The sequence below is a fragment of the Carcharhinus amblyrhynchos genome, chromosome 27, assembly GCF_965287045.1.
Source record: "Carcharhinus amblyrhynchos chromosome 27, sCarAmb.v2.hapA, whole genome shotgun sequence".
Lineage (NCBI taxonomy): Eukaryota > Metazoa > Chordata > Chondrichthyes > Carcharhiniformes > Carcharhinidae > Carcharhinus > Carcharhinus amblyrhynchos.
In genome coordinates, this window is record NC_137350.1 from 18,215,527 (window position 1) to 18,241,517 (window position 25,991).

Sequence of the window (25,991 nt, forward strand, 5' to 3'; positions counted from 1 at the left end):
GCCTTTTTATGTTGCACATACCCTTCAGTGTGAAGTTACAGATACAACTTGGTTGTAAAACTTGCTATTCTTAATTTAATTTTCCTAGCCAACCACTTTTAAAAATTCTTCTCCATCTAAAATCAGTACCCAAAGAACAATACAGGATTCTACTGGCCAATCATTCAAGTACTGGTTCAAAGTGACATTGTACTGGTACATAAAACTATGCAAACACATCTTCCTTCCTTAGCATCTTGTCTATGGTACAGAACAACTAAGAACTTGTACAAAAAGGTACAGATTGGCAAATTGCTCAGCAATTGCTATCAGCTTCATCTGCATTGAGCAATTATGGGTCTCGATGTTCTGGTCAGTAGCAATGCTGGACATATCTTTGCTGCCCGAAGGTTTTCCTGTGCGTACAGCCCATTTCTTCCAGTATCTTCTGTCTAAACCCAGTGAACAGAGTGGAATTGCGGCACATGTGGAGTTTGCACATTCTCCCCATGTCTGTGTGGGTTTCCTCCAATGGTTCGAAAGACATACTAGTTAGATGCATTGGTCATGCTCAATTCTCCTTCAGCGCAACCAAACAGGCACCAGAGTGCAGCAACAAGGAAATTTTTACAGTAACTTCATAGTATTAAGTCTACTTGTGACACGAATAAATAAACTTAAACCATAAAGAATTGGGGGAAGATGGCAACACATTTTTATAGCAACAGCTGCTGCTCCCAGGTGAAAAGCTTCAGTCTTTTGCTGAAGTGTGATGAGTGGGTTGTCACATCATGCAGGGGGTTGGTTGTGGAGTGACCCAGCGAAAAGACTAGGATATAAAACTGTCCAACATTTCCCAGGTAAGTGTCCAGTTAAGTCATTTGTAACTGTCTCCAATGACAAGACAATAGGAAGATCTGGGACAATGTCTTGCCTTTTGATTTCTCAAGGCTTGGGGGCAAAAAGATACAAGTGCTGAGAGAAGGTGCAGGTGAACGTACTGAAGGAAAGCGCGAAAGAACAAATTAATGAGGATTCTAAAGGAAGGCAGACATGTGACCTGATAGAATTTTTTAAAATTTTGAGTGCATGCAGGGAGAATGTTTCCTCTTTTGGGAAACAGCACAGAGGCCATCAATACAAGTAATCACCAAGAATTCAGAAGAAACTTTTTACCCAAAGAATGACAACATGGGAGTGATTGAAGCTAATGGTATTTAAGCAGAAGCTGGACAAATATTTGAGGAAAAGAAGAGAATGGATGCTAATGATGGTCGATCTAGGTGAGAAAAGAGATGGAGGATGTGAGAGTGGCAGACAAAGCCTGCACCAACCATGCTGCTCGTCTTAACTAAAGCCCCCAAACCTTCTAGGGACCATGTCCCTCTATTCCCATCCTATTCATATATTTATCAAGACACACCTTAAAAGTCACCATTGTATCTACTTTCACTACCTTCCCTGGCAGAGTTCCAGGGACCCACCGTCCTCTTAAAAAAAACTTGTCTCATACATCTCCTTTAAACCTTGCCCCTCACATCTTAAACCTATGCCCCCTAGGGCAAAGAGTAATTGGCTCTTTCACCCCGAGAAAAAGCTTCTGACTATCCACTCTATCTATGCCTTTTACTTTTGTAGACTTCTGTCAAGTCGCCCCTCAATCAGCATCGTTCCAGTGAGAATAAACCAGGTTTCTTCAACCTCTCCTCACAGCTAATGCCCTCCATACCAGGTAACATCTTTTCTGTACCGTCTCCAAAGCCTCCACATCCTTCTGGCAGTGTGGCGACCGGAATTGAAACTATATTCCAAGTGCGGCCTAAGGTTCTATAAAGCTGCAACATATCTTGCCAATTTCTAAACTCAATGCCCTGGCCGATGAAGGCAACCGTACCATACGCCTTCTTGACTACCTTTTCACCTGTGTTGCCACTTTGTGACTGTTTACCTGTACAGCCAGATCCCTCTATCAAAACTCTTAAGAATTGTGCCATTTACTATACATTTTCCATCTGAATTAGACTTTCAAAAATGTACTACCTCACATTTGTCCTGATTAAACTAACTACCATCTCTCCACCCAAGTCTCCAACTGATCTGTGTCCTGCTGTATCTTCTAACACTCATCACTATCCACAATTCCACCAATCTTTGTGTGGTCCGCAAGCTTATTAATCAAGCCAGTTACATTTTCCTCCAAATCACCCATATGTATATAAAATTATACACCTTCTGTACCAGTCTGCCATGAGGACTTTGTCAAATGCTTTACTGAAGTCCACGTTGACTCGATGGGACCGATTACCTATTCATGCCTATATAACCCAATGCAAACAATTTCAGGCCCCAGTGACGAGCTTAACCCTCTCTTAATGAGAAACACTAACTGGCCAAAAATACAGCAGAAGGTCAGCTAAACTAAATGGATTATTCTATCAGAATAGGTGACTTCAATTTTTAATCTCACACGCCACCTTGAAATTTTCTCAAGCACATTGCCTGCTCTCCTTTTTCTGATCTTCCTTCACTCCATTACATACAGCAAATTCACTTGCTGGTCAGGTTTCTGCTAACAATAGCACAATGCGACGACATCAGTAGCCAGCCAGCTGTCAATGTGGGATACCACCATGCTGACAACTTGCACAGAGACTGTTAGCTTAAGAGAAGATTGCTGATTTAGGATGGGGCTGGACTCTGTCATTCTCAGTATTCGGACATGGTGCTGTCACCTACAGTCTTTTAACTCTTGGAACAATGGACAAAACTGGTGCCTGGATGGCAATATGCTGAAGCAGTTCTGATACTCCTGCTTAGGCATTACCTGCATTTGAAGAGTGACAATGAATCAAGGTTACATCGGAGACTTAAATCTACCAATGTTTAAACATGCACATTTGATAAGCTTAGTTTTTCACCAAATTGTAAAACTGCCCTCTGCTCCAAAATTGCTAGAAATTTATTAGGAGAAAAAAATTTATAATAGGTATAATAAAGCAAACAGTAACATTCATATTAAATTCTTAAGAGGCAAACAAGTAGCTCAGCTAAAAACAAAATACTGCGAATGCTGAAATCTGAAACAAAATCAGAAAATACTGTAAAATGTCAGCAGGTCTAACAGCATCTGCGGGGGCGGGGGGTGATGTTGGGGGAAGAGAACAGAACCAACGTTGAGTCTAAATGGCCCTTTGTCAGAGCTGAGATCAAAAAGAATCAGCGGAGATTTATATTATGAGGTGGAGGGGATGGAATGGGACAAAAGGGAACCTAACTGAAGATACAAAAGGCTGAGAAGGTACTCAGAAGTGACCATTAAGTCATCAGAATGCGTGACTGGCAGAACAGAGGTGTCGATTGTTAAAGGACTACCTGAGCAATATGGTAGTTGCACTCAAGGGGGAGGCCAGGAGAGCTGGAATGGAAAGAGTTGCCACCTGCCTAGGTCCTTTACCCATAACCCAACGTATTTGCCCTGCTAGTTCCCTGGCACTGAAGGCCAATTTAGCATGGCCAATCAATCTAACCCACACATTTTTGGACTGTGGGAGGAAACCCATGCAGACATGGGGAGAACATGCAAACTGACAGTGGCCCGACACCAGAATTAAACCAAGGTCCTTGGCGTTGTGGGGCAGCAGTGCTAACCACTGTGTTACCCTTTATTTCAACACTGGAGTTAAGTCTTCCACCCATAACCAGCAGGTATTACTACCTGGCTAGCTGACCCTCTTGGCCTATGAAGGAAACAATCAAAATATTTTCCTGGATCTTGTAACCATGATACAGTTTTCACAAGATCTCTTGCATCTCTAGTCCTGGCAGAGACTTGTGTGCAAGTCAACATCACCTTGGGTGTCCTAAACCTCATGACCATGATTTTTGTATATTTATAGGGCTTGCCTGCCGACAGCAACAGCCTCAATCCTTCTGAAACACGAGTTAAATTGGAGCAGACAAAGCCTGCTAACACCAACAGTGAAGCAAGCTCTAAGCCCCTATTTTAATTGTGTGTATACTACATTTGCATTGGTAACAGATTTAATTTTTATTTATTCTTTCACGGGATGTAGATATCATTTATTGTCCATTCCCATGTCCCTCAAGATGGTGGCGAGCTGCCTTCTTTACTGCAATCTGTGTGAGGTAGATACAACTCCACTGCTGTTAGTGAAATGAATCCCAGAAGTACCTCCTACACCATATATTCTGTATTGGGTTCAAGAATTTGGATCACGATCACTTTATCCAAAGGCAATTAACAGTGCAATAAATACTGGCTTTGCCCATGGCACTCACAACCCATTAACAATTTTTTTTAAAAAGCAGAATTAAACACAAGGATGAAAGTTGGGCATGTTCAAGAACAAGGGTTAAATGTTGTTCAGCAACGATAGGTGAGCAGGTTAACTTATGGGATAGCTTTGAATTATTCATGCAGAAAATACTGTGACTATGAATTGCCATTTGATCAGAAAGCTCTTTTTTTTAAATGCCAACCAACTACAGTAATTGTATAGACTTAACACCAATGCGCATGTATGTAACATCACACACAGACAAATCAAAATTGATAGAATCATAGAACCCTGCATACAGGAGGCTGCCATATGGGCAATCAAGCCTGCACAGACAGCAATCCTACCTAGGTCCTATCCCCTCATACTGAGGGGCAATTTAGCACAGCCAATCAACATCACTTGCAAATCTTTGGACTATGGGTGGAAACCAGAGCACCCAGAGAAAGATGCTGGGAGAACATGCAAATCCCACACAGACAGCTATCCGAAGGCCAGAATTAAACCGAGGCGCCTGGCGCTGAGGCAGCAAGGTTAACCACGTTAACCAAGATTAAAACTAGAATCTGTATCAGTCTGATAATCCAAATGCATTCTCAAACAGTAGATTTTCCGACAAAAAAAATCTCAAACTGCAACATTGGGACTCTTTCATAGTTCGGAACAGATAGTAAATTAGAGCATTATGCTTTCACCTCTGGAACCTGGGTTTGAATCAACTAAAGTAAAAAGTATGACAGCTTTTACAAAGCTTCTAAGCAAGTAGCCTCAACCCAGTTCCTAGAGGTCACAAGCATACAGTGCAAGAGGGCTCATAATTCAGCACTAAGCTGACAGCTTCAGATCAAGGACAAAGATAGTTGGTGTGGGAAATTGAAACTCACTCACAGCAACTGTGTTTCTTCTGAACATTGTTGAGGCACATTTTGGCAGTCCTTGAAGCCAACATCAAATACAAGAGGAGAAAGTAGTTTGCCTGTGAGCATGGGACTTGCTCACCAATAGGCGTGTAATTTATATAGAACATGAAAATAAAAAACTCCCTGTATAGTAAGACAGCTCCCAATCGCCAGGAAACAATCCAGCAAGACGTGCATCAGGATTTCACTTTCCCTTCACACAAGCACATACAATTTTCAACGAAGGTGGTGTGCTTCAAATCATTCCCAATTCTTATATTTTCCATCAACACTCTCCCTTTGCATGCCTCTCTCCCACCCACCTGCCCCACACACACACACCTCTTGAAAGTTATGGGCTGCAAAATCTCAATTGAGAAATATTATGGATAAACTCAGATTGACGCAAAATGTCCTATGCTAATGCAGCCTTCAAAGGAATTACACAAAGGCTTGCACAATTTCTGAGCAGCAACTGGACGAAACATCGACCATAAATTACACAATTTCTCACCATCACAGGAATATGGGAGAAAATTCCAAAAAATTACATTTTATAGACATTGTGGCTGCAAGTCAAACATGGGGGGGGGGGGTTTGGGGTTGGTGGTATGGAAGAACCCATGCAAGGAGCAGCTGCCTAATCACCTTATAGCTGGCCCATACACTGTGCAATAAGCACAAGCTGCAGCTACACACAGAACAAACAAAAGGGGAAACTACAAATGAATGGGTTTGGACATTCTACACGCCCCCAGCAATGGTATAATAATCTCATTGGAGTGATTTCACAAATACTCAAGTGTTTCTTTACTCTCACCCATTAGTGAGAAAGTCCATACCTCAATATACGCAGATATATTATGGCAAGCTACACTATCAGCTCTCGCAATTGGAACCGGTTGGGACAAGCCAGGGGTCAGTTTCTCCAGTCCAGTCAGCAGCGAGCATTTTATCACAACAAAGAGAAAATACTCAGATCAGGCAACATCTGTGCAGAAACAAAGTTCATGGCCGGAATCCTATCACCGTTCACACCGGCGGGATTTACCCATCCCACTGCAGTGAACAGATTTATTTCCGAATTTATTTCCAAATTTGCTGACCTTGCTGTAGTGGGAGCTAGCATGAACAGCTGGTAAGATCACACCCGATGTTTCAGATCAATAGCCTGAAAGTCTTGGTCTGGAACAGTGTGAGCAGAGCACAATCAAGTCTGAAGGAATATTTCATACAAATGAAACTAGTATACCTTTATTATAATAAGTAAAAGGTGCATTTCTGAACAATTTAAAAGGTTTCATCAGATTTACCTTGGAAGCCTTAATTCTCAGATTATCCAACACACAGGACTCCCAAATCTAAAGGACAGCATCCTTCCCCCAGTAAATACATACCCAAAAATTCCCCACTTTCCTCCCTTATTTCGGGACATGAGGCCAAAACCTCAGGTTCAAATAAAACATTGTAGAAATAGAAAATAAGGCAAATTTAAGTTTCACCAATGACCAGTTATAATCAACCCTTGTTAGATCAAAGTTAAGACAAAGATGCTCCAATGGTTTCAGCTAAAGCTTCAAAACGTCCAAAGGCGTGCAGGTTAGAGTGATTGGTCATGCTAAAAAATTGCCTTTAGTGTCCTGAGAAACGTAGGGATATTGGGGTTGGGCCTGGGTGAGATTGTGGTCAGTGCAGACTCGATGGGCCGAATGGCCTCTTCCTGTACTGTAGGGATTCTATGTACCGGAGATTTGTGATAGAGTTTTGAATGCACCTGTAAATCTACCAAGCAGAATTCCGCTGGAACACATACATGCTAGTTTAAGGGAGCATCCAATTTGGCTCTGTACTTTTACTATGATGTGGATATGCCAGCGTTGGACTGGGATAAACACAGTAAAAAGTCTGACAACACCAGGTTTAAGTCCAACTGATTTATTTGATAGTAGACTCACTAGCTTTGGAAGGGACTAACCCCAAAAGCTAGTGAGTCTACTATCAAATAAATCGGTTGGACTTAAACCTGGTGTTGTCAGACTTTTTACTGCTTTTACTATGAGGCAGGTTATCTTTCAAAGATATTAACTTCTTACTCTACCATGTCACAAGTTAAACTACGGACAAAAAGCCACATTTGTACAACAGTTAACACCCTAAAAGGTTCCCAAGCACAACATTCAACTGGTTCTTAGGTTAACCAAAGGGTTTCTGTGTCTGTTACACTATCTGGAAGTCAATGCCATGGGTTGATTATCGCTTTGTTGATTTTTATTGTATATTGGTTGGACATGCCAAACAGCGTTATTTAAGATGCCCCAGTCTGTTCAGCTCCATCTGTAACAATTTGAAATTCATGAAATATATGTGTCACCTGTTTTGACTTCCCATGCTCAGCAATTGTACACTTACTATTTCATCCCAAGTTCCTCTTCAGTATCCGTAACCTCACCTAATTTGGCAATGTATCATTCTTAGTTTCTATGAGGTTTCTGCAGCTCGGTCATTTACACTAAACTAGAAACAGTTAGGCAGCATGGTGGCAGGGATTAGTACTACTGCTTCACAGAGCCAGGGACCGGGTTGGGTCACTGTCTGTGAAGTTTGCACGGGTTTTCTCTGGATGGTCCGGTTTCCTCCCACACTACAAAGGTACGCGGGTTAGATGGATTGGCCATGCTAAATTGCCCCTTAGCGTCAGGGGAACTAGCTACGGTAAATGCAAAGGATTATAGGGATAGGCCCTGAGTGGGACTGTGATCAGTGCTGATTTGATGGGCTGAATGGCCTCTTTCTGCACTGTAAGATTTTATGATTCCTTTTACTGAGCCAGGAGACACCTCATTCAGGACAACTGCCTTCAAAACTCATTGGCTGCAAGACAGCCTACAGTCTCTAATCCATCTTCAAGTTTATCCCCTATCTCAAAGCTTCAGAATTAAAGGTGGTTTTCTAAAAATCAAGGTATATCATAACCTCAGTAATTTCCAGTCTTCTTGCATGTCACTTTTTCAAAGAACTCTCATACTGTCAAACAACACAATTTCCTTCGGAAACAACATTAGGGTTGTGTTTATTAGGCTACTGTTAGGAATAACCTTATAGGGCAATCCCAATCAAATGCTTTATTTTGTATGGTACAGAAGGAAGAATTAATGAGTCTAATAATTGCCTACATGAAACTTCCAGACTCAGATCCTCTCCATCACTAAGACTGACTAATTCCACTTCTGTAATGTTGCTCATCTCTGCTCCAGCCTCGATTTGTGTTGAAACTGCATCCAAGATTTCTCTACACCAACTCAACTACTTCAATGCTATTTTGGTCAGCCTTACTGTTCCTGGTCCAATTTTAAAATTCTCCTCCTTGCTTTTACATCCCTGCCTAATCTTCTCCTCTACATCACCACAATCTCCTTTAGCCCTACAACCCTAGATCTCGATGCTCCTCCAATTCTGGTACCTTGTGCATTGACAAATTTTAAAAATCACCAGCACTTGTAGGCCATGCCTTCCATCTATCTGACCCCCAAGCTCTGGAATTCCCTCACAAAGAGAGGGATAGGTGGGTCAACATCTTTAAACCAACTTTGATTATGTTACCTGTCCTAATATCTCCCAATGTGACAGGGTTTAAAATTTTGTTTGATAACCCTACTGTGAAAAGTTGTTCTTTCACATCTTTTTTGAATATGAGCTTGCTAATCCATTTCCAGTCTGCCAGTACATTATGTCCATTGTGGAGACATTGAGAGTCAAAGCTTTTCCCTTCCCATCCTCAACATGCTTGAATGAATCCCATCTGTAAGGATTTGTTTTGAATCGTTTTAGCCTTTCTGGGACATCTAGCTTACTTATATCAAAGTAGCTCACATAACATCTGTTTTGATGAACATGTGGTCTTTTTTTCCTCTTTTGACAATCTGAAGTAATCATTCAGATCATTTGCTATTTTACATTCAAGTTCTGAGCCCATTTCCAGCTCCTTTCTGTTGTCCTCTCCACGGCAATGCATTTTCTGAGATTTTGGTGAATTTCTGAAAGTTAATTCCTCCTCCTCCCCCATCTCATTTTTAATGCCTGTATATCCATTTAGATTACATTTCTTTAGTCTGAGCAGGCTGATTTATCATTTATTTGAATGTTCAACATTATACCGTTAAGTGCTCTGTTTGCGATATTACAAAACAATCCTACCCATCTACTCTGTTAAATTTAGCTAAGTTCAAGTTCTATCTTCCCTCCCCTACCTCAGCAGGTGCCACAACATCCATTTTATGATTTATTAACCTAGAAAATCAGATATAGATAAGCATCACCTCCCACGGCTTCCTTGGTGCACTGGTTCATGAAGCAGATTTAAAATTTGAATTCAAACTACAGCTCCAAAAAAACAAAATCAAAGGGGAAGAGCAGGAAGAAGGTGGTGTGCGAAGAGGTCCAAAGAGTAATTAAAGCAGTAAGTTAGGATTTTTGTTTATACAACTTGGACATGTTATTTTCAGGGGCCATTGGCATGACACTGCTATCTAAGTATTATTCACCAGACAGCCATTCGAGATGGAAGTAATATTATATTTACAGCACAAGAATTTGTGCCTTCAGAACACAAAAGGGATTTTAAACTGTGGAAAGGTGCATAGTGTATGCTCTGCACATGAATTGACTAGAGTTGTCATGTAAAATTTATGCTTTTGCCAGTTTTCAAAAAGACATCATACAGTCAGCTGTTGATCAATACAAAGCTAACTACTGATGTTTTTTCAAGCAGCAGATCATTATGGATCTCTAGTGATCATACCTGTGTAGCTTTCTCATTCTCCCATGATGTCGAATGTGCATCAGTGTCACGTGGCCACTGTCCTATTAAATAAGGTCCAATGATGGTGTCAAGAGAGGAGGTACGTCGTATGCAAGATCTTGTCTGATGAGACTTGGATTTCTCAACTGCTGGAATAGAAAAAGTGGTCAATTTAAAATTAGTCTTAACATTTTCTCCAAATTCTGACAGTTATTTCAGCTGATTTGTTTTTACTATATACCCCATCTATTTTTCTAACACCCCATGGCTATCAAAACTTTGCAACCAGACAGGATTTAAAAACCTAGCACAAGCAGATTACATGATGCAGCCAATCCATTTTGGAAGTCAATCTAGGCAAAATTTTGCCTTCTCTCTGCTGGCAAGATTAACAAAAGTAACTTGGGCAGTGCACCCATTAAATTTTTAGTGTAGATAAAAGACCAGCCTGAAAATTTGCCCCAACATTCTGGTGCAAGGATGAACATATGACATTTCAACAGTAAGTGTTCTTGCCAGGTGCAGGGGTGAATAAAAGCAGACTTAAACAAATTCTGGTCACATCACAGCCAACATCAATCAATACAAACAATGCACAATAAGTATGGTCCACAGAACAAACATCCTTCACTTTAAATTCAAAATTCATGCAATTTCTTTTGCTTGTGCAAGTCAAGAGAGAAAATCTGTCATTTTGGTCTAAAGCACTCAAGCGCACCATGAAGCTTTTCTAAAATGCAGTCATTAAAAGACAAAAATATTTGGTAGTTAGCATGCAACTGTCCAGAGTAGTAAGATTCCTATCATTAAAAAAGTTAGCGGGAAAGGGAACACTAGATCGGGGATGAGGGGTAAAACTCTTCTTCAGAGTTACATTACATATAAGTTTACTGCTGTAGGACTTTTAAAAACAAAGACCAAAATGAACGATATTGTGTTTCAAAGGCCACTAGCAGTTCTGACTACAGTCTCAAAACAATTATTCCATACTGGGAGATGGTGCGGTAAATACATCCCAAGGTGCCAGTAGAATTTCACGTCAGTTTTCTCTGACATCAAACCCACGGAGGAAAGTTATGATTGGTGTAACTGACACACAGAAGATCCTACTTGGCAAGATGTTGAACCCAGCATCACGCATTAGTCATTGAAAGGACAGGTTTGTTGAGTTACAGATTCTGCACTAGACATGACTAGCCTATTTTTTCAAACTAACATCCCCCATGACAAACCAGAATGACAGGAGCTTATATCTTTGAAACTCGGAAGAGATTTAACTTTACCCAAATGCAGTATTGGGAAAGAGAGGAGAGGAACAGAGACTTAAATTTATGGAGCACAAGCATATTTGCTTTCTCAATACATACTTTTTTAATGTTACTATTTGTGTTTAACTTAATTTGGTCTGCAACAAAATTTTGCGTGCAAGTGCATTAAAATTTCAGCTCAACAGGATGAAGCTTTGTCAGATAAGTATGTTATCAAACCGTTGTGATCTTGGCTTTAGAGAAGGCATTCCAACAGGGATAAAGAAATGAAATTGAATACATTTTGTACTTTAATAACCAATTAAATGCAATCAGATTATACCTGCAACAACAGTCTCCTTAAACCTGAAAACACATTCGTAAGCCATGTAATCAATATTTACTTCATTGTATATTTATGCAGTCTCACTTCTTGCATTGGCCAAAATAGATACTTCCCGCTGACTATTCTTAAATTCGACATCCTCTCCAGCAATAGGGCTCATTAAAACAGCATCTCTTATTTGGCATACAAAGCAAAGCAACACCCATTTCGTAAAACTGTTGCTTTGGTACATTGCATATCCAAAAAGAACAAAATCAGTTATCATGCAACCACATGAAATATAACCTGTTTATTAAGAAAGTACTCAACTTCTCAGTGGAGGAGCATAGACCATTAATACCGCGAGCATAGAAACCAAATTTTGATCTGATCAACTTTTTCTTTGCTTTTAAATAGAGTAGAATTGCCTCAATCTGATGAAATGTATAGAATGAGTTTGCTTCTTGATAGCTAGCAAACCAACTTAAACTTTACAACTCAATTCCATAAGTTTTGAAGAGGCTCATATTTAAAATATGTTACAGCAGAAATGATAACAGATGGCCTCTTTCTACCAAATCAAGAGATTAGCAAATCAACCGGCATCCATCCAACAAGTCAAACAACAGACCATTTGAGTTCCACTGTACTTCAGGATATGCAAGCAGGGAACCTCACCCAGAGATTTCAGACAGCAAGTGTGCAACCGTCACAAGGCAGAAAATAATCTATTTTGAGCAACGAAGTACAAGTCACAGCCCACACCACCCTTTCCTTAAACCTGTATAATGCAGAATGCAAAGTCTCCTGGAGGTCTAGACTCCCCCACTGCGGGCAAACACAGGAAGAAAATGAGGCAGGAGGAACAATTTCAAATGGACAGAACCTGAGATTTTAAACTTACTACTCAATAAGTCCAGATTGCAGAACAACCAGTTCTATTTATATCAGTTTTTTTTAAAAAACTTAATATTTCTGACGTGTTCAGATATTTCAGTTGAGGCAGGCAATTAATCAGCTGTGCCTCTGCAGTATTATGAAAAATTGCAATAAAGGTAAAATGGACCAAGGTAGAGAAATTAATTTTGAAATCCTCCAAGGCAAATTTCGTGCAATTTTAATTTTCTTTAAAAATTGTGACAAAACACATTTATTCGAGGCATGCGTCTCTCTGGTATATGCCACTTAATAAATCATCTCACAACACCAGGTTAAAGTCCAACAAGTTTATTTGGTAGCACACGCTACCAAATAAACCTGTTGGACTTTAACTTGGTGTTGGAGACTTCTTACTGTGTTTACCCCAGTCCAACGCCGGCATCTCCAAATCATATGCCACATAAGACAAGGGAACACTGCAGAAAGATGTGCAAATGACCAAATCATAACTTAAAGCACAGAAAATCACAATATTCTGGGTGCAGAACTCCAGAAACAACAATTTCATTTGAGAGGATTGAGCTAGAGAAATACATAGGAAAGAGAAAACGAGGATAAAAAACTACCCAAGAAACACCAGCAACACAGAGCCAAAGATTTTGTTAAAATCCTAATCGTACTGAGTATACTTAAAATGACATACTTGGAAAAACAATTAGCCTGGTTATGTAATAGAAAGTGCTGAAAAATTTAAGCAGAGTTTTGACAAAGGGTCATCCAGACATGAAACGTTAGCTGTGCTCTCTCCCCACAGATGCTGTCAAACCTGAGATTTTCCAGTATTTTTTGTTTCAAACCCCAGCGTCCCCAATAATTTATTTATAGCCTGGCTACGTAGTTGTGGATGGTAATCCACGTGAAAGGTACCAGACTTTTCCTTTTCCCCAATGTACTTCATGAATAGTACATTTTGCCTGTATGGCACACAGGAAACAATACTGCATCCCAGTACAAGTGACAACAAATCAAGATGGAAAACATTGAGAACTTGACTCAGGCAGGGGTGAGGGGGGTGGGGCAACACTGAGGAGGCTAAAAGGAGGAAGAGGCAAGAGAAAGTCAGTTTGTAAATTTTAGTTAACCATGAACCAAATTTGACTCATGTTCATCAAACAAAAAGGGGAAAGGGAAAGTGGGTCAAGTCTGGATTTGGCTTACTTCTGCACCTATATGGCACCATTAATGGCCACAACACCCTGAACATTCTGAAAATGGAAGATAAATGCCACCACCCACAACAGTAGACTACTGTTTCAACCATCCTATGGGTTGATAACAGTTCCACAAAGTTAATTACCACAAACAATGAAGTCTCATGCAATACCACAATTGCATCTACTTCACCTTACTGCCACAAGGATATTTGGCAACACCCACACTGCTTTATGAAAGTGAAATGGTGGAAGCTTCTGCTCTATATACTTAACTTAATGGTTATCAAATTTTAATTTTTCTGCTCAGGCTCCCTAATAAAGGCACAAGTAGAAAATTATTGTAGAAATCTAATGAGTTATGTTTTTTCAAATCTATGCTAGGTGCCAAGAGACATGTCCCTGCAGAAAGTTTCAGTTAGAGTGACATTTTAGCCCACCCTGCATTTGTCCCACTTTATAGACCAAACTTGCCATCTATTCTACCCCTTTTAAAAAATGCATGACAATGGTAATTACCTTGCACCATCTGCTTGTCTGTCAATACTAAATAAACTCAAAATATACAAGGTCTGCAAACCACCTTCCAATCACACCACAGAATAGCTAATTACAACTTACACAACTGGCTGACAATTGGAATTGAACTAATTTTTACATTAGAATACTTCTGTACACCACTGTACACTGGGGCAACAGTGGCTTAGTTTGGGGGGGGGGGGGGAGAGAGAGGAGGAGAGAGAGAGAAAGAAAGAGAATGACAACACTGGTGGCACAGTGGTTAGCAGTGGTGCCTCTCAGGGCCAAGGACCCAGATTCAATTCTGGCCTTCAGTGAGTCTGTGTATGTTCTCCCACTATCTACATGGGTTTCCTCCATTTTTCTCCCGTGGTGCAAAGCTGTGCAGGCTTCGTGGATTGCCCATGCTAAATTGCCCCTTAGTGTCCCAGGATGTGTGTATGTTGGTGGGGGCTGGGGTTAATGGGGTAAAAATACGTGAGGTTTCAGGGATAGGGTCTGGGTAAGTTGCTCTCGGAGAGAGTTGGTGCAGACTTGATGAGCCAACTGGCCTGCTTTTGCACTCTAGAAATTCTAAGATTATATTAACAATTCACCAAGAATTCAACAACACTTCCCAAACCAGTGACTTCTACTACTTAGAAGGACAAGGACAGCAGACAAAGAAACGCTGCCGCATTCTTCAAGACACACACCATCCTAGTTTGGAAATATATCACTGCTCCATCATTATTGGGTCAAAATTCTGGAACTCCCTTCCTAACAGCACTATGGGCATACCAGCACTAGACTGGTTGGAGCAGCTCAAGGCAGTGGCTCACCACATTTCCAAGGCCAATTAGGGATGGGGATGAATGATGGCTTTGTCAGCAACGCCCACATCTCATGAAATAAAGCTGCTCTGAGCAAGTCAAACTTCTCTTTGTAGAGAAAGACACCCTCACTTAATATTGCTTTCAAAGTTGACAGCCAGACATGTTGTGGCTCTTCTCTAGGCTTAATACACATACGTTTATTTCAAGTTAAAGGTGATCAACTATGCTATTATGCCACTTCAGGGGACATCAAGTGTTGGTGAGACCAACAGCTCAAATGGCCTCTCTTCCCTGAAACAGAAGACAAACTAGCTGTATTTATATGTCACTTTTCTGACTCACAGGTTACCACAATCTGTTGCATTCAGTTAACACATGACCTTTGGGTCACTCGTTTGTCCAGTAGCAAAACCACTCAGCCAAGTCCAGATGTACAATCAATTTATTTCTTCTTCCACCACCAGGCACCCACATATGTACAACACACCCATCTCCAAGCCACCATAATGAGGTACCGATTTGAAAACTCAAACAAGATAGAGGTCAGTTTGAAGTTTCCGCTAAAATCTCAAATACAGAAAGATTTTTGGTTTCAAACAATTCAAAAAGACAAATGGTCCCAATATTTATAGCTGCAAAACATAATAAAAAGAACAAAATATTTGTAAGTCAAGGTTTATGAATCCTGATTACCTTTGGTTACATTTATCTTTATATAACATATGAAAACTGCCACAGAATTCTAATTACACCTATTCCTCAATCTGACATTTAAGTAGGATTACGATTATATTTTTCAAGTAAGTAAAATTATGTACATCACGTGTAATGTCTTACTCCCATGTTTAATAAGTATTTAGATTTCTTCCTCTAATATGATCATTTTTATAAGCATAAAAACTCCACCACAAGAAGCTTGCTTTTCCCATAAGCAATAAAAGGCAATTAGCTAATTAGAAGCCAGGCAATGTTTGCTGTTTCATCTGATTACTTGCAATACGTATAAGTGTGACAAGTACCAACTTGGACTTGAAATCTGTTTTGAAATGAAGTAGAGGAATAACAAAATTTGCACGCAAGGATAGTTATTAGAGGCATAAACCTATGCCAAAATGTTGCATGAGGACTCATGCCCCCATAAAATTTCATTGTACCAGAAATGATGGCATAACCAAGCTATGCTTTGATTGTGAAACAAGAACCTAAAACCAACAGCTCTCCACTACCTCAAGACTAGGACCTTGACCATTTTTATCATCCTCATGGGTCACGGGTATAGGTTAAAGTCAACATTACCATTAATTTATATAGCTGTTGCTAAAGTACATTTTGGGTGCTTTGATGTAGGATTTATTTCTCCTCAAGGCAGCAACAATCTTCCAGTCATCAAACTGCAAGAAATAAGTACAAGTTAAAAAGCTGATCAGCCTTTAGAAGCATCAATTTAAGATGACATTGAGGCAGAATTTCTTTTCCCAGCACATTGAAAGTCTTTGAAACTCCTTGCCAAGGAAGAGTTCTTGTGCTGAGATAGATGGATAGATTTTTGATCAGTAAGGAAAGCAAGGAATGTTGGATCAACCATAATCCTCTTGAATGGCAGAGAAGGCTCAAGGGGCCAAATGGCCTACTCCTAGAAAAACAAAGAAAATTACAGCACAGGAACAAGCCCTTCGGCCCTCCAAGCCTGCACCAATCATGTTGCCCAACTGAACTAAAATCCCAAAGAACAAAGAAAACACTTGTTCCCATTTCTTAGTCTCAGATCAAATTATGTAGCTGCAGGCCTCAGTAGGTTCCCCAGACAAACCTGAATCATTTCACTCCCAAATGTGTTTGTTTTAGGCAAACTAATAGTTTAGATATAGAATTCATTTCCTCTACTTTACCCCAATCTGCCTGTACACCAATATTGAGATCATTCCCTACCCAATTACCCTTTGCCACAAAGCATCTTGATTAAACGTGCACAAAAATTTCCATACATTGGGTGACGCTATCAAAACTGCTTACACTCATTCCAATTAGCTTTATCTTGGAGAAACCTTCATTCCATTATTCAGTGCTGGATTTTAGCCCAAACTCACTATGGAGTGAATTTAAGGTTTAATTATGTGCAGATTAAAATCCTACTGTATTTGAGGGGTTTTGCTTGCACTTAATGTAGGAAAAAAATCTTCAAATCTAGAAACATGAAGAAAAGCAAATTAAGCACATAACAGGCCAAATGGCAAAGAACTATATTGAGATCCAGAAGCATCCCAATGTTAGGACTGAAAAACAGAAAGAGCCAGGGTGCTTGTGCTCTCGATTTTCAAATCGGCAGATTGATCAGTATGGATATCACCTAGTGCACTTAACTGAATCCTAGATACATTTTCACCAAGACAACCTAATAGCCGCATCACAGCTATAGGAGTTTAAGGCACTATTGTCTCTTACTGACTTACAAGTAAAGCGATAGTTCACAGTTAAAAATACCTTACCAGGCTTTCCTGAATCGCAACTGAATAAAACTGGCAGGCAAATAGATTATGAATTTCTGATAACATTCCACAATAGGAGTGGCTTTAGGAAGGTGGGGAGGTCAAGAAAAATTTTAGCAAGTGATATTAAATAGCCAGAATGAACAAAATCACCACTGTATCAACATATTCAAAGTTTTTGCAACATCTACTCTCCAATTGCTCTTTGTAAGCAGACAGATTAAGTCTAGTTCTACCCAAGGCAAAGTAATCACCTGCTCTACACTTGCATTCAAAACTCTGCAAAAATACAAAAATGTTTTCAGTACATTAGCCCTAATATCCATTTGGATTTCTGAATCTGCAGATCTGTTACACATTGGTTGATAATGTCTCAACTAGGATTATAACATTGCATATATTTACACATCCTTGGAATAAATTACATTTTACTGCTTCTTAAATTTAGAGGCAAAAATGAGTTTATAATGCTGACAAAGATGTTGAGCTGCATGAATTTTTTTTGCGCCAATAAATTACTGGTGCGACTGAGTTAACTGGCAAAACAGAGTTCTGCTTGAGCTCCAACTGGTGAAATGTTTAATATGAGGAACAAGCTGACAAGCCAGCTATTTACTACATATTAAAAGCCTGAACATTAAGAAAATTACACCACCGTGCAGTAAATGACTTGAAAAGCCTCAGGATTCAGCTGTGCAAGTTGATTATTCTGTAACCAGTCTGAAACTGAAATGATACAAGATTACCTCCTCCAGATGGTCTTGCATGTCTATTAAAAAATAGTATCAGTACAGTAATTGTTCCCCATTTGGTACCAGGAAACAGCAGTACACATACTGCTTGAAGCAAATTGATCACATCATAACCACATACCTCCCAGACAAGTGACAAATAAATATTCACCCATAATGCTGAAGAATGCTAAGAAAGGCAATTCCAGAAGCCAGAGGCACATGGCAGACAGGCTACAGTTATATTGCTGCCTCCGCGTCATTTTCAGCATAGAGACAGCACAGCTCTGTGACTGTCATCATGGTAATTACGCCCACCTCACGAAAACAAAGTGCCAGCTTTACACAAGGTTGGAGTTGTAGCCAAGTGGTGCCAGGTTACTATCTTGAGGTGGTCTTGCACCTCTTAAATGTCCTATTGTGTGGCTGCACCTGAATTGCAGCAGTTAGGTATGTGTTGGTGCAAAACTGGGATTACTCTGCTGCAAGGCTGCATTTAGTTAACTGGTCACTTAATATTCTGGAGTCTCAAGTTAGGATTATTTGGGTCATAAAATCTCAACAGGATAGCGCTTTGGAGGAAGACAATTATTTTAGTTCAATTGTGGAGTTTAATAATCAACAGAATAAAAAGAAATTTCATCAAGTACTTGGAATGTGATGTGTTTATTCTCCCAAAGTTTGATTACTTTGGTCAAATCTGGAATATTGTGTTGCTGTGGCTGGATTATTATGTGCAATATTGGGTCTCTATCTGAGAAAGGATGCCCTTTCTCTAGAAGGAGTGAATAGAAGAAGGTTTATCAGACTGATTCCTCGGATGGCAAGACTGATAAATGGGGAGAGATCAAGTTGCCTAGGATTGTATTTGCTGGAGTTAAAAATGAGCTCCAACCTTGTATGCAGGGAATCTTACAGAAACCGATAAAAGGTTAACAAGACTAGGCAGGGTAGATACAGGGAGGACCAGGGTTCATAGTCTGAGGATACAAGGCAGACCATTAGGACAGACAGAGAAATTTCTTCATCCAGTGATCAGCCTGTGGAACTTGCTACCACAGAAAGTAGTCCAGCCCAAAATTAAGTTTAAGGAGCAGTTAGATACAGCACTCGAGGGAAAGGGGATAAGGTATAGGGGATAGGGGGCATGACACAAGGGGAGAGATCAGGATATTGAGTTGTATGATCAGCCACGATAAAAATGAATAGCAGAGCAGGCTTGAAATGCCATGTGGCCTCCTCCTGCTCCTATCTGTCTATGTTAAAGCTGCAGGGCCCTTTTGCAATGTGATTGTTTTAAACTGTAGCCACCATTGCTTTTTATGCCAATCACCTTAATTGTCGTCATCTGGTTCTTGATCATTCCATTAATGGGAATAGTTTCTCCCCATCAATTATGGTAAGGTTTTTGCAGCCTGTGTGCAGATTGTAAAACTTGCACTCAACTGGAGTATGCATCCATTCTGGACTCTTATCCTTGAATGATGATGGCTTTCAAAACCATAAGGAATCTGGATAGGATACTTAGGGAGGAACCATCCCCATTGGTGGAAGGATCAAGAACCAAGTGACACCAATTTAAGAAAACTGACACAAAAAGCAATGGTGATTACACGTAGTGAGTGGTTAGAAGCACGAATGGATATTCAGATCCAATTCTGACTTGAGTCAATAGATTAGCTGGAGAGAAAGAATTTGCTGGGCTACAGGGAAAAGGTAGGGGAGTACCATCAAGTGAAGTGCTCTTGCAAAGAGCCAGCACAGACACAATGGACTCAATGACGTCCTATGCTTTAATCATTCTGTGACTCACTTATATTGTGCCTTCCAATGACCACAAAATGGCCCAAAGTGCCTTACAGGCAACAAGGCGCTTTTAAATACAATCACTGCTGCAGCCCAAGAAACACAGCAACCAATCTGCTCCTAAAGCACTGAAACCAATTACTGGCTCTCTTTGCGTGCTTCCAATTCTGGCCTCTTTGCACATTCCCAATTTTCATCAGTCCACCAACAGAAGCCTTGTTTTCAGACAGATAAGTTTGGGAATAGCCTTCCAAAACCTCTCCTCCTTAAACCTCTATTACCATGACACTACGGCTCGATAATGTTCTTATCTTGGGGTGTTTTACACCATGTGAACGCTTATTTGCTGCTGTTCAGGCTACCACTGCATCCAGAAAGTATCCCTAGATGGTCTTGCATTTAGGAAATTATCCCAAACTTGCCTCCCACCACTCCTGGAAAAGACATTAATAACTTGTAAGCAGGTCATGTGACTGTGTTAAATAGTCTCTATATATTCCAGTAAATACGACAAAAGCTTTCTCATTGCCACAAAAACAAAATCCAGCACTTCAGCTTTTAACAGCTGCAGCAAATATGCGTGGGAACAAAGTGTTACAACCAGTAAATATTTAGTACGGTTAAACAAACTACCGTAGATGGTGGCTGATCTCAAGAGAAAGGGTGGCACCCTCTTAAACATGGGACTGTGCAGATAAATGGAAATGGCTGCGTGCCGTTTACGACTAGATCTACCCCACATGCAGTTTATTGATACGAGCCTATCTTCACTCAAAAGAAGGTCAACCACTTTACATGCTGCACCCTGAACAACAAGGCGTGTAAACTGAATGCTCAATCAGCTGTTTTTGGCCAGCTTTTCACATAAATTACAGGAGCATTGCCAGTTCAGTTCAAGGTCTCATTTTGGATGTGAAACAATCTGCACAAAATAAAAAAAACTGGTTTCCTCTTTTTTAGCAATGCAAGCAAAAGCTGTCAACTTACTGCAGCACCAGTTAAAGGATGTGCAGCATTACATTTGGAGGAGTGTGATCGTCACAGAAATATATTGGTACATGCAATTAGAAATCGTAAGAGCCACCGTGAAACTAGTAAATCTGTATAACATGCAGATTAAACAAATTCTAGATATGACTTGACATGCATCAAATTTTGGTAATAACCTTGCTAAACTGCCTTATAATCTATTTACTATCTGAATTAACAGTAAATATTTTCTCATCTTTCAATTTTTTGAAAAATAAATGACTCCCCAAGGGTTCCCCTTCAACCTAGCTCAGTGGTTCCTTTATGGAAAAGCTACATCAAATGTCAAATGCTTATAGATTCTCACAACTGGAAGCATATTACTTGGACACTTCCACATTCACTTTGACAGCTTCAGCAGCTCCAAACACATTCATTGCAGTTACTGTACACAAGTAATATGCCATAAATACTGCCATTCTATTGGCATTTAGTTAGAATTGGATTTTCTATTAAACCTCAACTCTGAATTAAGCTCTTTCCACCTAAAACATTTCAACCTATTTCACTCATGCAGTCAAAATGAACAAAAAACTCGGTACATGATTTATTTCAATAGCACAGGCAACTTAGCAAAGCAGCAACAAACTAGCACTGGAACTTAACATTTAGACCATTAAATAGACAGATAAAGCAGTTTCAAAAATGAAGCTGTGATTCTTGCACAGTTCACATTAAGATTCCAATTTACTTCATGACTAGACTAAATCGTTGGGGAAGAGGTCATAAACGTTTTTTTCAATTGTATTGAGAGTAGTAAAGTCATGTGCCAAAAACTACAGACATAACTTTTCTAGGCCTAAATGAAATCAGCCATTTAATTTAGCACAGATTAATCCGAAGGAACCAATAATAAACTTCATGCTGCTCCTTCCTATTGCTACATAAAAATGCCTTGTAAAAAAAGGCAATAAACAAGTGCTAATCATGAAGAAATGATGCAAAATACTGCATAAAACACAACATCACTAACCAACTCAACTACTATCTGACAAAAACGCACTGCCATCCTTCGAGCTATCTCTGTAGCCATTTAGCAACAGTTCAACTTAAAGGTCAAATGACAGTTCTGAACACTGCATTTTTTTGTGATCAGCAATCTACCCCAAAAGTTGTAGCTAACAAAACATGCAATCTGCCCAGAATTTGCAGCTCAACAAACAAAAAGATGTAATTTACCCCATCACAAAAACAATATGCAATTTATTCCAGAAATTGCAGCTAACACTGGTAAGAGAGATTGCAATTCCAGGCTCTGTCATTAAGGGGAGGCACTTATGTAGGAGTGGGTAGTGTGTGCAATAACAAAAAAATACAACTGGGGTGAAAAGCAAACAGCATTCAAGCTCAGATTGCTAAATCGCTGCTGCAAGGATATACAAGAGAAAAGGGGATCTGAAAGACCCTAGCTGATTAAATTTGGGTGTCTCTTCAGAGGCAGCATAAATAAGAACAATTGAGCCAGATTGCAATGCTTGGGGTGTGTGGGTGAGAGAGAGAGGTGGAGACTGTGTGTGCGCGGTGGGGGGGTGAAGGGGGTAAGGGGCGGTGGGGGGGGCGGCGGGGGGGCCGCGCGCGGGGTGGGGGCGGCGGGGGGGCCGCGCGCGGGGTGGGGGCGGCGGGGGGGCCGCGCGCGGGGTGGGGGCGGCGGGGGGGCCGCGCGCGGGGTGGGGGCGGCGGGGGGGCCGCGCGCGGGGTGGGGGCGGCGGGGGGGCCGCGCGCGGGGTGGGGGCGGCGGGGGGGCCGCGCGCGGGGTGGGGGCGGCGGGGGGCCGCGCGCGGGGTGGGGGCGGCGGGGGGGCCGCGCGCGGGGTGGGGGCGGCGGGGGGGCCGCGCGGTGGGGGCGGCGGGGGGGGCCGCGCGCGGGGTGGGGGCGGCGGGGGGGCCGCGCGCGGGGTGGGGGCGGCGGGGGGGCCGCGCGCGGGGTGGGGGCGGCGGGGGGGCCGCGCGCGGGGTGGGGGCGGCGGGGGGGCCGCGCGCGGGGTGGGGGCGGCGGGGGGGCCGCGCGCGGGGTGGGGGCGGCGGGGGGGCCGCGCGCGGGGTGGGGGCGGCGGGGGGGCCGCGCGCGGGGTGGGGGCGGCGGGGGGGCCGCGCGCGGGGTGGGGGCGGCGGGGGGGCCGCGCGCGGGGTGGGGGCGGCGGGGGGCCGCGCGCGGGGTGGGGGCGGCGGGGGGCCGCGCGCGGGGTGGGGGCGGCGGGGGGGCCGCGCGCGGGGTGGGGGCGGCGGGGGGCCGCGCGCGGGGTGGGGGCGGCGGGGGGGCCGCGCGCGGGGTGGGGGCGGCGGGGGGCCGCGCGCGGGGTGGGGGCGGCGGGGGGGCCGCGCGCGGGGTGGGGGCGGCGGGGGGGGTGGGCGGCGGGGTGGGGGCGGCGGGGGGTGGGGGCGCGGGGGGGCCGCGCGCGGGGTGGGGGCGGCGGGGGGGGCGCGCGCGGGGTGGGGGCGGCGGAGGGCCGCGCGCGGGGTGGGGGCGGCGGGGGGGCCGCGCGCGGGGTGGGGGCGGCGGGGGGCCGCGCGCGGGGTGGGGGTGGGCATAGCAGGGGGCACATGGGGTGGCGGGGGGCAGTGGGGTGTTGGGAAGGTGGTGGGGGGGAGTGCGTGGTGTGGGGGAGGCGGTGGTGTTGTGGGGGTGGTGGTGGTGGTGGGGGGGGCACGCAATGGGGGGTGGCACACAATGGGGGGGCGGCTCGCGATGGGGGGGCACACAATGGGGGGGCGGCTCGCGATGGGGGGGCACACAATGGGGGGGCGGCTCGCGATGGGGGGGCACACAATGGGGGGGCGGCTCGCGATGGGGGGCACACAATGGGGGGCGGCTCGCGATGGGGGGGCACACAATGGGGGGGCGGCTCGCGATGGGGGGGCACACAATGGGGGGGCGGCTCGCGATGGGGGGGCACACAATGGGGGGGCGGCTCGCGATGGGGGGGCACCTCGCGATGGGGGGGCACACAATGGGGGGGCGGCTCGCGATGGGGGGGCACACAATGGGGGGGCGGCTCGCGATGGGGGGCACACAATGGGGGGCCGGCTCGCGATGGGGGGGCACACAATGGGGGGGCGGCTCGCGATGGGGGGGCACACAATGGGGGGGCGGCTCGCGATGGGGGGCACACAATGGGGGGGCGGCTCGCGATGGGGGGGCACACAATGGGGGGGCGGCTCGCGATGGGGGGGCACACAATGGGGGGGCGGCTCGCGATGGGGGGGCACACAATGGGGGGGCGGCTCGCGATGGGGGGGCACACAATGGGGGGGCGGCTCGCGATGGGGGGGCACACAATGGGGGGGCGGCTCGCGATGGGGGGGCACACAATGGGGGGGCGGCTCGCGATGGGGGGGCACACAATGGGGGGGCGGCTCGCGATGGGGGGGCACACAATGGGGGGGCGGCTCGCGATGGGGGGGCACACAATGGGGGGGCGGCTCGCGATGGGGGGGCACACAATGGGGGGGCGGCTCGCGATGGGGGGGCACACAATGGGGGGGCGGCTCGCGATGGGGGGGCACACAATGGGGGGGCGGCTCGCGATGGGGGGGCACACAATGGGGGGCCGGCTCGCGATGGGGGGGCACACAATGGGGGGGCGGCTCGCGATGGGGGGGCACACAATGGGGGGGCGGCTCGCGATGGGGGGGCGGCTCGCGATGGGGGGGCACACAATGGGGGGGCGGCTCGCGATGGGGGGGCACACAATGGGGGGGCGGCTCACGATGGGGGGGCACACAATGGGGGGGCGGCTCGCGATGGGGGGGGCACGCGATGGGGGGGGCACACAATGGGGGGGGCGGCTCGCGATGGGGGGGGCACACAATGGGGGGGGCGGCTCGCGATGGGGGGGCACACAATGGGGGGGGCGGCTCGCGATGGGGGGGGCGGCTCGCGATGGGGGGGCACACAATGGGGGGGCGGCTCGCGATGGGGGGGCACACAATGGGGGGGGCGGCTCGCGATGGGGGGGCGGCGGGGTGTGTGGGGGGCGCGTGGTGGGGGGGATCGGGGGGCGGTGTGGGGGGGGATCGGGGGGCGCGCGACGGCGGCGGGCCCGATGGGGGCGGTGGGGGAGGGAGTGAGGCTGCGATGGGGTGGGGGGGAGGGAGGCTGCGATGGGGGTGGGGGAGGCTGCGATGGGGGACGGTGGGTGCGAGTCTGTGTGTCTGGGGTTGCAGGGGAGCCAGGCAGCAGGTGCAGGTACCTTTACTGACGGGAGATGTGCAGCAGGAGGCCGAGTGATGGCTTCTCCTCTCGCCTGCTCGCCAGGCCGCCTCTGGCTCAGCCGTCCCGGTGCTGCTGGAGCTGTTGACGCTATGGAAGGCGCTGCGGCTTCCCGGCGGAGAGACGGACGGAGCCGGGATCGTCGAAGAGGTGGAGGAGGAGCCGGGGGCCAGCCTCGGGCCGCCGCCGCCCGAGGTATTGTTGCCGGCGGCCGCTCGTAGCTGGAAGGGGACAGTGGCTCGGAGCGGCTGAGGGCGGCTGGAGGTCGGGGAGCCGGTGGGCCGCACTCGCGGCGCCACTTGTGAAGACATCGCCGATCGTCTGGGGCGGGGGGTGGGCGAACGAAGATACTAAATGGCGGCCGCCGCTTGGGCTGCTGTTCGGAGCCTGCCGCTGGCTCCCCACTCCACTACCTCCCACAACGTAACTCGGATCCACTCCACTCCCCTCTGCCTCCCGGCGCACATCAACACTCACTCTAACTTTCCCCTCAGCCGTCGCGGCACCGCCCCCAAAACCCCATTGGCCCACTCCTCAATCCACCCTTCCTACCATTGGCTGTTCTCTCCGTCACTCAAACACCCTCCAACCAATCGCCGGACAGGTCCGACCTTGATTGGCCGCCGGTGAGGAGGCGGGACGTTCTCACGGGTTCTATTTCTCTATTGGTCAACCTTCACGTCGCTCAAAGCGGCCGCTGTGTCTGATTGGACGAGCGTCACGGACGGCGCCATGGCAACGCAAGTGAGTGACGTCACAA

At 45.2% G+C, this 25,991-nt stretch overlaps 1 protein-coding gene across 3 annotated transcripts in view; it reads right to left on the reverse strand.

Moving 5' to 3' along the window:
* LOC145359170 (glucocorticoid-induced transcript 1 protein-like) overlaps nt 1-25,687 on the reverse strand; it is a 58,257-nt gene extending 32,570 nt beyond the window's left edge. Inside the window, exons 1-2 of one of the 3 annotated variants that reach the window (XM_080213605.1) lie at nt 25,212-25,687; nt 9,975-10,123 (exon numbers count right to left, since the gene is read on the reverse strand). In XM_080213605.1, the coding sequence (XP_080069731.1) occupies nt 9,975-10,123; nt 25,212-25,542 (480 nt within the window). In that variant the 5' untranslated portion in view covers nt 25,543-25,687. The remainder of the gene's footprint in view (nt 1-9,974; nt 10,124-25,211) is intronic. The other 2 variants (XM_080213604.1, XM_080213603.1) reach the window with 2 other exon arrangements.
* Nucleotides 25,688-25,991: the final 304 nt, after the last annotated feature.